We start from the raw sequence: 15,000 nt of genomic DNA on the forward strand, positions 1-15,000 counted from the left end.
TAACAGAGACACCATAAGATGCTATATAACCGCACAGAAGGAGCCTGAGGATTATTGGAACTCTGGGAGTGTAAATATATAGACCCATATGGGGTTTTATCACAACGTCCATACGCGACAGGGTCTGGTAGAATGCGCTGCAATTAGGCAGATGATATCATGGGAATATAGGTTGAGGGTGGGATTTCCAATTGGTTTAAACTAGTAGCGGCTGTGAGAGGTGTGAGATGACACAGATACGATTTGTCTCAACGACATTGGGAAAGAAAAGTACATCTTGAGCTATTTTAAAACGTCAATGTATGACAAATGATTGTTGTTTAAACAATTAAACCCTATTGGTTGGCCAGAGTCCACCAGGGTTCTATGCTAGGTCACCTCCCGTTTTTCTCCATACGCAAAAAGATAACTAGAAAATAGACTGCATGTATATCTACAAATATCTACAATCTTATAACACGTTTGCGATGCGTTACGAGCACGTAGAGCGGCTGTTTTCTCCAAAAGACCCCCTCAGAACGGGGCTCCAAGTGGTTAACCCATACTTGTTATAATTTAGCTATTGAAAAATAGCAGATCTACAAGCTCGTAGCGAGCCACTCGCTTGTAGGTCTGCTATTTTTGAAAAATCATATTTATTTTCTGAAAACTGGAGGATTTAGGAAAAAAAAACCTGCGGCACATTGTATCATGGCACCCTGTGACACCATGTCACATATCACATGCATCTGTTCAGCCATGGCTGTATGCCGCACACATAGACCAGCATTATTCCAACAAAGTGCTGTTCTGTCTCCGTGGAATCATGTCTGGGTGTAAAGACTCCGTGAAGCCCTTTGAGAGCATTTTGGCCCCCCTGTGTGTTCATTAACAGTTGTTCTTCAGTCATCCGACTTCCAAGTGGAAAATAGCTTTGAGTACACGAGGCATTTCTGAAAGCAAATAATCAGAATGCTTGGGATATTTCTTAAAAGAACATTAGCCGTGTCTCTGTGTGTGTGTGTCCCGTGGTCTCTCCTCTCCATTGAGTCTTATTTGTCCCCGAAATGAAGCCGCGCTGGTGGAACAAAGGAGGCATTGTGTCCGTTTGCTTTTAAACTCTGTCTCTTTTCATTTAGCCTGCTCTCCTTTTGTCTCGTCGGAATCAGAACGAGGGTCAGCTTCGCTTAATTTCTGCTCCTGCTTCTCGTCACAAAGGAGTCAGGGTAAGAAAGTGAGGCTCTGAACGGACTGACAGGGAAGCAGGGGGTGGGGGGGGGTTGACTGTGATGAAAGGCTCCGATTCAACAATCTGTCTCTGCCGTGTCAGAGTTCGTATGTTCTCTCTCTCCGCGTTATACCACCTGCATTTCTGTTCGGCACTCTTTCTAGTTTCTACATATCGAGTTTCTACATCTCTCCATTTATCGACATCTTCATCGGTTCAAACCAAAGCGGCCTCCGTGAACCCGACAAAAAGAATGCCGTGAAAAACGACGCGGATCAAAAGATACTGGATAGACGGAATGACTGACAGAAACGGAGATAGAGGACATGACATAGAGGCAAGGCAGCAAGACAGGACAGACAGACAGACAGACAGACAGACAGACAGACAGACAGACAGACAGACAGACAGACAGACAGACAGAGGAATCCATTAGCAGCGGCACAATGGCCCTTGGTGTCCGTGTACACAATAGAGCTCTGCAACACGGCTCTCTCACACAACAAAGAACAGCAGAGCTGCTAATCTTACTAAAGCTGCAGATTATTGACCGCGGAAGATCACTCTCTCTCTCTCACACACACACGCACGCGTGCACGTCCGATGTCAAGAGAAACACTGCGTTCTCATGAGAGCATGAAAGGAGCGTGTGTGCACGCGCAGGCGCACGCATGTGATAGTTTGTGGGGTGGAAGCAAGTGTACGCACAGCATTTCAATAATACTCATATATCCACAATAAGGTTTAGCTTTGCCGGCAACAGCAACACTTGGTGTATAGCTACAGTAACTTGCGTGTAACTTGTGTATGCACACAAGTGAATATGTCAGGGCACACACACACACACACACACACACACACACACACACACACTCACACACACACTCCCCTGTAGAGATGCACTAGTGGTGGAGTAAGTGTGACATTAGGAGATTAGAGGGAGAAGTATAGAGAAGAAATCTGGTCTTAAGCATTCAGACGGAAGTCAGGGAGGGTCTGCCTCTTATCGTTACTCCGTCCGTCTCACACACACACACACACACACACACACACACACACACACACACACACACACACACACAATTCCTTGTTTCCATCCTGCGACCGCAATCGCATTTTCCCCTTTTCACTCATTGTGTGTGAGTGTGTGCATGACTGTGTGTCTGTTGTGGTGTGTGTGTGTGTGTGTGTGTGTGTGTGTGTGTGTGTGTGTGTGTGTGTGTGTGTGTGTGTGTGTGTGTGTGTGTGTGTGTGTGTGTGTGTGTGTGTGTGTGTGTGTGTGTGTGTGTGTGTGTGTGTGTGTGTGTGTGTGTGTGTGTGTGTGTGTGTGTGTGTGTGTGTGTGTGTGTGTGTGTGTGTGTGTGTGTGTGTGTGTGCGCGTGCTCTCCTCCACCCTGGGGGGCTCTGCGCTGTCACTTCCTGTTTGCTGACACGCATGTGGATGTGGCAATGCTCTGGGCGCGCTGTGGCGCTGCTGCTCTGTAAGCATGCGAGTGATGGTGGACAAAGTAAATACACAAAGTTATATCATTATTTTACTCTTTTCACTATATTTTAAAATAAGGCTTAAGTGTGATTAATTCATAATATATTTGTGTACGTTCCTTTCTAGTCAGAGAAAGTCAAAAGTACAACATTTCTATTTAAAATTGAGTGAAAGTCATCAGCAGGCAAAAATATATATAATCTTTTTTTATATATATATTTTTTTTTCAGCTTTTGCCTTTATTTTATATTTTTTATAGAGGGACAGGCTGAAATAGGGGAGAGAGCTGGGGGAGTTACATACAGTGAAGGCCGTCGGGATGGGGAGTCGAACGCGCGGCACACTGCCAGACTCGGGCTATCGGCCAAGGTGCCTGGACCGCTGAGCCACGGCCTGGGCCAAAGATTATATAAATCTAAAACTCTGAAAAATGTAGTGAGTATACCATTCAAGTAAATGTACTCAGTCAGTGTCCACTGCTACTCGCCAACCCACTGAGCTGGCTGTGAGTGACGGTAGTTGGCCTCGTAATGGAACTCAACTCAGTCCAAGAGCCCTTGAACCACTGGTTCAAATATGGCAGGACACACACACACACACAGACACGCGCGCGTGCACTCGCTTGGAGGGGCTTGGCTTGCAGGGAGGTGGCGGGGGGGAGAGAGAGGATGGGGGGACCAGGGGTTCATGCTTGGATGCCCATCCCCCCCCCTCTCTCTCTCACCAGGAGCCATGATGCAGCTAATTGCCAACAAGTGACTGAACCATGGTCTGGTCTGCTATACTGTACGCCACTGTTTATCAACGTGGGAACCCCCAGTGGTCCCTGAGGGGGTTCTAGGGGGTCCCCGGTGGTCCCTGAGGGGCTTCTAGGGGGTCCCCGGTGGTCCCTGAGGGGGTTCTAGGGGGTCCCCGGTGGTCCCTGAGGGGGTTCTAGGGGGTCCCCAGTGGTCCCTGAGGGGGTTCTAGGGGGTCCCCGGTGGTCCCTGAGGGGGTTCTAGGGGGTCCCCAGTGGTCCCTGAGGGGGTTCTAGGGGGTCCCCGGTGGTCCCTGAGGGGGTTCTAGGGGGTCCCCGGTGGTCCCTGAGGGGGTTCTAGGGGGTCCCCAGTGGTCCCTGAGGGGGTTCTAGGGGGTCCCCGGTGGTCCCTGAGGGGGTTCTAGGGGGTCCCCGGTGGTCCCTGAGGGGGTTCTAGGGGGTCCCCAGTGGTCCCTGAGGGGGTTCTAGGGGGTCCCCGGTGGTCCCTGAGGGGGTTCTAGGGGGTCCCCGGTGGTCCCTGAGGGGGTTCTAGGGGGTCCCCAGTGGTCCCTGAGGGGGTTCTAGGGGGTCCCCGGTGGTCCCTGAGGGGGTTCTAGGGGGTCCCCGGTGGTCCCTGAGGGGGTTCTAGGGGGTCCCCAGTGGTCCCTGAGGGGGTTCTAGGGGGTCCCCAGTATAAACACATTAACCTCATTTCCTCCTTTGGCAATTCGAAACCAGTGAGCTTGTAGATCTTAACACACATTGTGGGGGCTGTATAGCAACTCTTAACGTAATAATAACCTAAATGTAATACAAGCTCATAATGTAATAGTATAAGTGCATGTAATAATGGAATTCAGTGTTACGTAAAAATATATATAATGTGTTACATTATGAAAGAATTATTCTACTGCCTAGTGTATGCTATTTTCGAGACATTTTAAAGAAACCGGAATGATTTTGAATGATTTTAACACAAATCTTCTATTGTTGGGGTCCCATGGCACACAATATTTCGCGGCCAAATACATATCAGTTTGGGGGTCCCCTCCCTGACACGGCTGTATGCATCCTTACATCCCAGCACGCCATCACCGCCGTGTTAAATGGTAACACACACACACACACACACACACACACACACACACACACACACACACACACACACACCCCACACACGCACACGCTGAAATCCTTCCTAAGTGGACTTCTTGGCACCGACATTGTTTTGCTAATTTGAAACCAACATGCCAAACGATTGAATGCGTATTGTGTGCGTTGCTGAGAATGCTTTGTGTGAATGTGCCACTGAAACAGGACAGTTTCCCAAGCTGAATATTGCTGTTGTGTCGATTCAGTGAAGGCCCACGGTGCAGTTATGTCTGTGGGATTCATGGTTGTTCTCAGACTGGCCACTAGACATTGTTGTGTTTACATCTATCTGAGTGAGTGCTTGCATGCATGTTGTGTTCCACCAAGCGTGGGGTATGTCTTGTTATATTTCCGTTATATAAAATAAGTAGATGTCTTTATTAGAGACAACAGAGAGAAATGGGAGAGTGACTAATGCGACAGACAAGAGACGTGTAGAGAGAGAGAGAGAGGGAATGATGGCAGGAGAGAATAAAACAAGCGCTCCCGAGCGCCATTTGCATAAAGCAGCCTTTGTCTTTGGCTGGTGGCCACCAGCCAACAGGCAACAGAAGGACTCAAGTTAAACTCAGTGAAAAACAGTGGAGGGTGGGGGGATTATAATGATAATAATTACAACTCAAAACAACATGCCAGTTAGTTCTCACACACAGCCCCCTGTTCCTTCCTATACTGTATGTACATATATATATATCTATATCTATATCTACCTATATATCTCTATATATATATATATATATATGTGTGTGTGTGTGTGTGTGTGTGTGTAAATATATATATATATATATATATATATATATATATAGTGTATAAAAGGAAGCAAAGCATTTTGGAGATTTGAATTAGCGCACATAAAAGTAATTTCAGCCTGGGTGTGCTTTGGAAAATATGAATATTTGTGAGGACATAATATATATATAGAGAGAGAGAGAGAGAACTATTTATGAATATTGTATTGTCTGTACAATAGCAGTGCTAATATTGTCCAGAGACAGTTTTGTGTGAGACGATGCTATTGTATAAATATCCCTGAACACCAGCTCTCACCATAGCAGCCCACACGCGGATGCTTTTAAAAAAATATATAATTGGAAATTAATTAACTACATAAATAAGAAGTGGGAAGAGGGAAGGTTTTTGTATTATTTTTGTCTCGCATTAGTTTTAGACATGCATTATAGCTGCAGCATTGCGTGTGTGTGTGTGTGTGTGTGTGTGTGTGTGTGTGCGCGCGTGCAGCCATGTGTGCGTTTGAGTCTATCTTTGCTTTGGTACAGTATGGTTGCGTGAGTGAGCACACATACTGGCAGTGCACAGTGTGCAAGAAGAGAGTCACAGGGGCACAGTGCACCATTCTGTCCCATCTGCCACATAGATCCACAACTCTCTCTCTCTCTCTCTCTCTCTGACACACCACTCCCTGCATTGTTTCTCTCCCCATCATCACTTTTTCACCTTGAGAGAACTGACCTCTCTCTCTCTCTCTCGCTCTGGTGTCTCTCTATCTCTCTTGTGCGACCTCGATAGCCAGAGTGTTTTCCTGTTTCTCCCACGATGCACCTGGAGGGCACACACACACACACACACACACACACACACACACACACACACACATGGCCCTTCAGGAAGGCTGTTAGCGCTTCTCCCCCGGGGGGGGGGGGGGGAGTGACAGAGTAGATGTCCCATCGACTGTGTCCCTCTCTCTCTCTCTCTCTCTCGCTCTCTCACTCTCTCTCTCTCTTTCTGTCACACAAACACACTGGCAGGTCACTAATGGCCTCCACTTCTTCTTCAGAGCTTTTTAGCCAGCATCTACTTTTTTGTTTGTACACTCCCAAGTATTCATTAATTCATGACATTCCTTTCTTCTCGTTTTTTTTCTCCTCCCTACTGTCCCCCCACTGTCCCCCCACTGTCCCCCCTCCTCTCTCTCTCTCTTTCCTCGCAGCAGTTGTATGCAGCCCAGCTGGCAGCCATGCAGGTGTCCCCCGGGGCTAAGCAGCACGGAGGCAGCCTGGCCCCCCAGGCCAGCATGGGCACACACTCTCCCCCCAACCACACACACGCACACAGCGACAAGGGCCGAAGCCCGCCACCGCACAAGAACAAGGTAAGGGAGGGGGACGGGGGTGCGGAGGTGTGTGTGTGTGTGTGTGTGTGTGTGTGATGTGTGAGGTCAAGCGAGAGAAAGATGGTGATATGCGTCAGGGGGTTGTGGTGTGTTGCATGTGCTAAGTGTTCCCTCGCTTGTTTTCCGAGAGTCGTCTTGCATCCGGTGGTTGTTTTTGTTTTCTCATCAAAGTGAGCAGGAGATCAGTGGCCGCTCCCCGTACTAATAACTTGCCTTGAAGTGCACGTCTTCTTGCGAGAGGAAAGTCTAACATTGGCCATGTTGGTCAAAGCAGTGAGTGGAGCCATCCGTCCAGCCGGTGAAAGGTTCGTGTGGAGGTTATTGGTGTTCACCGTTTTCTCGGCTGGATGCCCAGACTTACCAGGCCTGGTGTCCACTGGAGTGGAATATACCATGAATATCTGGTTGACCGTTGGGCTGTGTGTGGGTGGGTGTGGGTGTGGGTGTGTGTTTGTGTGCAAGCGCTCACGTGTGCGAGGTATATGCATGCACACGCACTGGTCGGCACACAGAAGACCCCCAATCCTGTCCTGTCCATCCATTCCTCTCCTCTCTCGCTTCTCCTCGTCATTGGTCGAGAGTTATGGAGATCTGTGAAATTAAAAGGTTTGAGAACCACTGCTCTACACTTTGTCCCCATCCCTTTCCCCCTTCGACCCCACCCTCACACAGTGCAGTCTCTCTCTCCCTCACACAGTGCAGTCTCTCTCTCCCTCACACAGTGCAGTCTCTCTCCCTCACACAGTGCAGTCTCTCTCTCCCTCACACAGTGCAGTCTCTCTCTCCCTCACACAGTGCAGTCTCTCTCTCTCTCTCTCTCTCTCTCTCTCTCTCTCCCTCCCCCCCCCCCATTCGATCCCCCCCTCACACACAGTTCAGTGTCTCTCTCTCTTCCCGGGGAGTCTCAGGGCCACACAGCAGATTAAGGCCAGTTGTATTTGACCTCAGTGGTTCACCCCAGAGATCACACCACTGCTTCCCTCGTCCATCACCCCGCCCCTCTGCCTCCCTTCACGTCCCCTCCTTCTCTTCCCAGTAAAGCCCAGCCCGCCCGCCCCATGACACACGTCCTATTACCATATATATGGAGCTGGGCTGTCAGGCGACCAGCACGGCCCGTGCCACTGACCGGAATGTCCCCCCCCCCCCCAACGTGGTGGGAGTGGACCTGCACTGCCCCCGACAGGCCCTCCCGCTCAGCCACTGACCGTGATAACTCCAAACCCCCTGCAGGAGTAGTGGGGAGGTACTATAGGAGTTGTTCAAAGTGTTTCCCCGTAGCCTTTTCTTTCTTTCTGAGGGGCGCGAGCCCCTCCAATGCATGGCTTTCCATGTAGCAGCCAAGTCTATGGACTTTTAACGTTTGTTTAGGGCAGTAAAAGACAACGTACGACGTCATCCGCCTCAAGTTTGTTCTTGATGTAGGCTGACACTGCCGTCCATCTCTGTCAATCACCCCACCACCCAGCCCATGTTCTTTCTCTCATTTACTTATTTTTTGTTGCACTGGATTGCTCTCTCTCTCTCTCTCTCTCTCTCACTCACTGCCCCCCCTCTCTCTCTGCCTCTCTCTCTCTCTCTCTCTCTCTCTCTCTCTCTCTCTGGGGTGAGTGACATGCATATTTCAGTGTGTGTGCTCCCACTGTGGCCTCTCTGAGGTCTCTGGTCATTTAGAGACGTGCTGCCTACCTCTGCTCACAGCTGTTTGGACTGAGGCACACATCGCTTAAGTGCTTTACCCCGGGGTGACACACACACACACACACACACACACACACACACATCCACTCAGGTGTAGAACATGATCATACAGAGCACACACACGCTTACGCAAAAACAAATCACAGCTTTCACTTATACACAAGGGTGGATCTTATAGGCAGGCATGCATACACACCCATACGATAGTGCAGTGCAAATTATGCACCATATGTCACCCTTGGACTTGCATGCGACCATGAAATAAAACACACACATAGTGTTTTGAACCGTCATATCTTATAAGAAGAATGTGACTTTCACATGTCAATTCACACAGGTGAAATACACGCACGCACACACACACACACACACACACACACACACACACACACACACACACACACACACACACACACACACACACACACACAGTTATTTGATCCGTCAAATCTTGTGATAAGAAGGATGTGACTTTCACATGTCAATTCACACAGGTGAAATACACGCACGCACACACACACACACACACACACACACACACACACACACACACACACACACACACACACACACACACACACACACACACACACACACAGTTATTTGATCCGTCAAATCTTGTGATAAGAAGGATGTGACAATTCACACAGGTGAAATGCCACACACACAGCATGCTTTCTACTGTAGTTGCACAGCTGGAGAGGGTTTGCGGAGACGATGTCGTCAGCCAGTTGAGACACAAAAGGGATTGTATTAATTTAGCGTCGACTAAACTGGGTCCAAGCCTCTCAGCTCTACTGTCTAAACTAATTCCTCCATACTGGAATTATACACGTTGGCCAACTTCCCACCATAGGATTTGGCTTGGCGTGCAGATATAGAGGACCCCCCCCCACCCCCCTATCCAGCCGTACAAGAGGAGCAGGCATTATCTATTTGTGATAAATATTCAAACCCCTCTCACAGCCAAAGCCCACCATAATATGGGTCATGATTGTACATTGTGAGCGCAGAGACGATCCTCGCTCCGTTCCCCAACACCCCTTCTCTCTTCCTCTTCTTCTCGGGGGGCCATTGTCTCTGTGAAGGCATCTTTGGGGGGTCCCCGTCTATCTAGAAAGACCCCCCTAATGAAGGACAATCCGGTTAGGCCTCGTCTGTCGCTCGCATACGCACACACACACACACACACACACACACACACACACACACACACATACACTGTGACACACACACTGTGACACACACACGCACGCATATGTAGGGGCTTAATTGGAAGGGCTTAATTGAGTTGTGAGGGGCTCACAAGGCTTAGTATGATTCAAGATGAGCAAATCAGGAAAAGTCTGCCTTAATGAGTGGATATACCACACACACACACGCGCACGCACACGCATGCACGCATGCACGCACACACGCACACACGCACGCGCGCACACACACACACACACACACACACACACACACACTTATTTCCTGGCTTTCTTTTGATCCCAGTGTATGTCAGATTCCACTCCGGCTAAACAGCAATTAGACTAATGATTAGACCTACTGTTCTACAGTATGTGACGTCGTTCTATTCTATGGGAAGGACGGATGTTTGGATAGTTTATTTAACCCTCTCAGAGTTACAAACGTGTGTGTGTGTGTGTGTGTGTGTGTGTGTGTGTGTGTGTGTGTGTGTGTGTGTGTGTGTGTGTGTGTGTGTGTGTGTGTGTGTGTGTGTGTGTGTGTGTGCTTGTGCGTGTGTGTGTGTGTGTGTGTGTGTGTGTGTGTGTGCGCATGTGAACTTTTATGAATGAACCCCCTCAGGAGCAATTAGCATGTTATTGTGGCAAGCACTCATATGCAGAGCAATCATAAGGCTGTTATTAGTACTGCTGGGATTGGTTAAAAAGTCTATTATGACAGTATTTCTTAATAATACATTATTATTATTATTATTATTACCCTTATTAATAATAATAATAATTATTATTATAGTTTTTATCACTACATTTGCAGCAGATGCGTCCTGTGCATTTACCCATCCTAAATATTCAGAGCAGAGGATGCTATTAATACACCACCAGATGAGCAGTTGCATGTGTCTTCTTGCTCAGGGACACTCAGGGTTGGCCAACCAGGGACCCATTCTTCCCATTCAGCTACATTAGCACAAACAGTGGAACAACAGACACAGATTTAGTCGGAGAAGTCGAGTCTGAAGAGGTGGGGTTTGAGAGCGGTTTTAACACTAATTATTCCTTGGACGTGTATACACGTCTTTAGAATCAAAACCACGGGGTGCCTTGGACATGTATAGGCGTCTTTAGGTCTTTTTTTATTGATATATATTTTTTTCTTTCTTTTTTGCCTCTCCTTCTGCAGTGTACTCCTTGCTGTTTCGCGCATATTGCACACTGCCGTTCACTTCCTTGTTTACGGCTCCAAAAGAATGTCTCGTAACTCCTAATCTTTGATTGATTGATTGAAATATTTATTAACAGTTTGTAGAATTACAGTACATTTCAAGCACAAACTCAATACAAAGACTGTTAACTGTGAGTGGACGACCCAATTAAGCATTACACTTGTTTACAACAGGGTCCACATTGTTCAATTCATCAAAACATTTAGAGACATACAAATAGACACTTCTATGTAGTTAAAAAACAGAACAGGAATTCATCATATAGGAAGCAACATATACAGTGAGGGGAAAAGGGGGAACTCTCCATGGTTTAGACTATAGAAGGACAATGTTCTGTCTTCGTTTCTGACTTCAGCATGCCTCTCGTTTGGAATGTTAACGCTTCTAGAGAGACTTTAGCGTGACCAGCGCGAGGTATAAGAACGGAAGGGCTTTTCAGAGTAAAATCGGCCATGTCTGCTCATGGCACTCTCTACTTTGAAGAATTCCCTGGCAAAAAAGTGTTAAAAGAAGAGTCGCTGGGAGCTGCTGTGATGTGGGTTGATGGAAGTGATTCCCACATACAGAGAGAGGGGCAGCGACTTGTAAACAGGATATACCGGGCATCCTCAGAGCTGAGGGAGCGGACATTTGGTCAGAGAGGTTGAGGGCCTTGTAGGTGTTGAGTAGTATTTTGAAATGTATATTATATAACTGTATAATTCTTATGGTCTTATCAGTCATGCCTATTTTGCACAATAACATGGATTGAGGACATGTTAAATCTCTTTTATGAGAATGCCATTGTGGGTAAACATATACATTTAAAGAAAGGCAGATCTACAAGCTCACGACGGATTTTGATTGGCTGTCGCGGTGGGTCCAATGCCCCATGTTGTGTCGGCCTGTTAATTGCCAGTGTTTTAATTACACAAAGTGCTCCGTGTGCATCTGGCCCCTCTGTGAACTAATTCCTTGTTCTTGTCATGTGACCACCCCGACCGCTCCCGTGATTGGATTTGGTCATCAGTGGGGGGGGGATGTTTCCATGGCGATTAACGTGATAACCGCGGACGACAGCGGTGTCGTGCAGCGGTCCACATGGTGATTCGCTTATAGGAGACGTGGCAGCAAACCACCCGGCCCGGCCCGGCCCGGCCCGGCCCGGCCCGGCCCGGCCCGCACACATGCACCAAATGTATACACATCTTTTCCTAAGTGTAATCCTAACTCGAAAAGTATTTTTTAACCATAAAAACTGCTCTTGTGTGAGGACAAGGAAGATCATCCTTGCAATGCCCATGTCTCAACTAAACCATAGCTCACAAGCATAGTTATACAGGCCCACACACACACACACACATCCATTGCTGCTGTTGTCTGTCGTTAGCTGACGATGTTGCTGGGCATTACTGTCTTCTGATTACGCGATTCCTTTTGATGGATTATGGAACATGGTACAGGAAATATACAGAAAGCCTATTGTCGATGACATGAACATAGACACAAGTCAACCTTTCGCAAGAGCTATTGACTGAGCACAGTGTGTGTGTGTGCATTGCGCGCGTGCGCGTGCGCGCGTACAGTAAGTGTAGCATTCTCGACTCCATGACCATGAAGTAAAGTGGCTCCCATAAAGGAAATATTTCCAAGACGTCCCTCGACCTCCTGTTGAAGTGTCTGCTCGTAGCCACGTCGACTGACCTCGTTGTTTGAAGCATGCCGCGGATCAGGCTTGCGCTCGCGTGCATGTATGTGTCTTTGGGAATGTGCATGACCTTCACTGTGGAGTGTGCACATGCATGTGTGATGTGTGTGAAACGCCACGTCCTTGGGGGGGGGGGGGGGTGGGCCCCCCCGCCATCCTTTGTAGCACCGGTTGTGGATGTCATTCCCCCCCCCCCCCTCTGTTTTTCATTGCTTGCCGCCGAGCGGTTTGGAGTCATTGCGTGGTGGCATGTGTCGCACGTGGTTTGCCGCGGATCGCTGCGCATGAGGGCAGCGGTCCGTTTGATTTTTCCCCAGTCAAAGCATTGGGACTGGTTCTCGGGGGTCCGAGTGGGGGCGGGGGCGGGTGGTGTCCAAATTCCCCGGTGGTCACGGCAGGGGGACCTGTGCTGTTTTGGTTTTTGCAGGACAGTGAGGGTGCTCAGCCACTGAACCTGTCGGCCAAGACTAGGGCTCCCGAGAGCAAGTCACCCAACTCCCCTCCGACTTCCCCACAGGTCCCTGTCAGCTCGGCAGCCGTGACCAAGCTGGGCCACTCCATGAAGTACAGCTCTGCCCCCTCCAGCATCGGAGGACCTCCCTCCAGAATGAGCTCAATAGGTATGTGGAACGACGAAGACACGCACGCACGCACGCACGCACACACACACACACACACACACACACACACACACACACACACACACACACACACACACTTACACACACGCGCGCACACAGACACGATTTTTCATTCACTTTTAAAAGTTCAAAAAGGCCAATCAAGCTTGTAGATCGGCTTTTGTCAGTACTTTTGAGGAACATTTAACGAAATAGGGCATATCATAAAAAAAAACCATACAAGGTTTCTGGCCGACAGAAATGCTATGCACGTACATGCGCGTACATCTACACAACTTGCGCACACACACACACACACACACAAACGCACACACACGCAAAATAATACTTCAACTCTCTCAAAAGCAACAGGAGACACATTGTCCACAGTCATTCACACAGAAGATGACACTTGTGTAATACACGTGTAAAAACTAAAGACATGCACAGCACATGTGGCATTACGAGTATTGTTGTTTGGGACGGCAACACTTATACTGCTCTGTTGGTGGTAATTACAAGAAGATGGTTTTTATTCATAGGCGCCATTGTCAACATGGTGGCAGCAATCATAGACAGACATGACAGGAATGAGTCACAATTTGAGAGAGAGAGAGAGAGAGAGAGAGATTAGCGCATTTCTTTTGCCTCCTGAGCAGGGAGTGGGGGTATAATAAAAGCAGGGAGTGTGTGTGACAGACAGGAGGTATCAGCGATGAGATTAGACAAGCCTCTTATATCTACCAGGAGACCCACGAACAACCGGCATTAATGACACAATGACAACACACACACACACTCACGTTTATACAGTACACACTCTCGTGGAAAGACACGTACACACACACTCACACACACACACACACACAATCCCACCCCCTCCTCCTCCCATACAGTAGGCAGTTAGCCATTTTTCAGACTCCTTGGCTAATCTCAGTGTCTTTCAATAAATCGGAGGATTTAATATCAGATTAGCAACATTGCGGCCCCAGATGTTTTTTGTTTCGAAAAGTGGATTAGGACGCATAAAGTTTGTGTGCGATCCTATTCTGTAGAACATGTGTTGTGCATTTTGTGTATGTTTGGCGGGCGCCTTCGATTCCCATTTGTGTTGTAAGTTTCAAGGTTCCCATCATGTGCTGGCGTTACTCAGTCACTAGAATAGGAGTCCTAGTAGGACTCAAGGGTGTGTGTGTGTGTGTGTGTGTGTGTGTGTGTGTGTGTGTGTGTGTGTGTGTGTGTGTGTGTGTGTGTGTGTGTGTGTGTGTGTGTGTGTGTGTGTGTGTGTGTGTGTGTGTGTGTGTGTGTGTGTGTGTGTGTGTGTGTGTGTGTGTGTGTGTGTGTGTGTGTGTGTGTGTGTGTGCGTGCGTGCACATGCATGCATGTTGTTGCAGGGTGTTAATGTTCTCTGCCACACACGCACACACTCGATGTATCATTCTCCCCCCCTCATAAATCTATTTCTCTTCCTCCTATTATAGAGGGTATGTGCGTGACATCATCATCATACCCGGACTTTATGCGTGAGTGTCATAAATCTACTTTCTGCATGGCCTTGACATCCAATGCATCCCAACAGAAAAGTCCTACTCCTATATCTGATTGCATTACATGACGGTTAAACAACGTTAAACTCACTCTGCCACTGAATTTGGGTGACGCTGAATGTCCTTCACGGGACTACAAAAGTGGGATAACAGGCGGTCGTTGAGAAAACTGTCCCTGAAAGCTTTCTACTTGTGACAAACTTGATGACATTTGTCTTTATTGAAGTTTGTTATTGTTCTTCTCTGATTTCAAAACTGGGCACCATCTTGGAAACGTGGTCTTATATCCGGGTACCTATAGCTGGTTCTATTCTGAATTA

At 48.0% G+C, this 15,000-nt stretch overlaps 1 protein-coding gene across 1 annotated transcript in view; it reads left to right on the plus strand.

Moving 5' to 3' along the window:
• sox5 (SRY-box transcription factor 5) overlaps nucleotides 1–15,000 on the plus strand; it is a 115,195-nt gene that overhangs the window by 83,491 nt on the left and 16,704 nt on the right. The window contains exons 7-9 of the mRNA XM_080757015.1: nucleotides 6,530–6,691; nucleotides 12,941–13,133; nucleotides 14,615–14,656. Coding sequence (XP_080613141.1) covers nucleotides 6,530–6,691; nucleotides 12,941–13,133; nucleotides 14,615–14,656 — 397 coding nt within the window. The remainder of the gene's footprint in view (nucleotides 1–6,529; nucleotides 6,692–12,940; nucleotides 13,134–14,614; nucleotides 14,657–15,000) is intronic.

The sequence above is a fragment of the Protomyctophum bolini genome (genome assembly GCF_963924005.1).
Source record: "Protomyctophum bolini genome assembly, chromosome: 23".
Lineage (NCBI taxonomy): Eukaryota > Metazoa > Chordata > Actinopteri > Myctophiformes > Myctophidae > Protomyctophum > Protomyctophum bolini.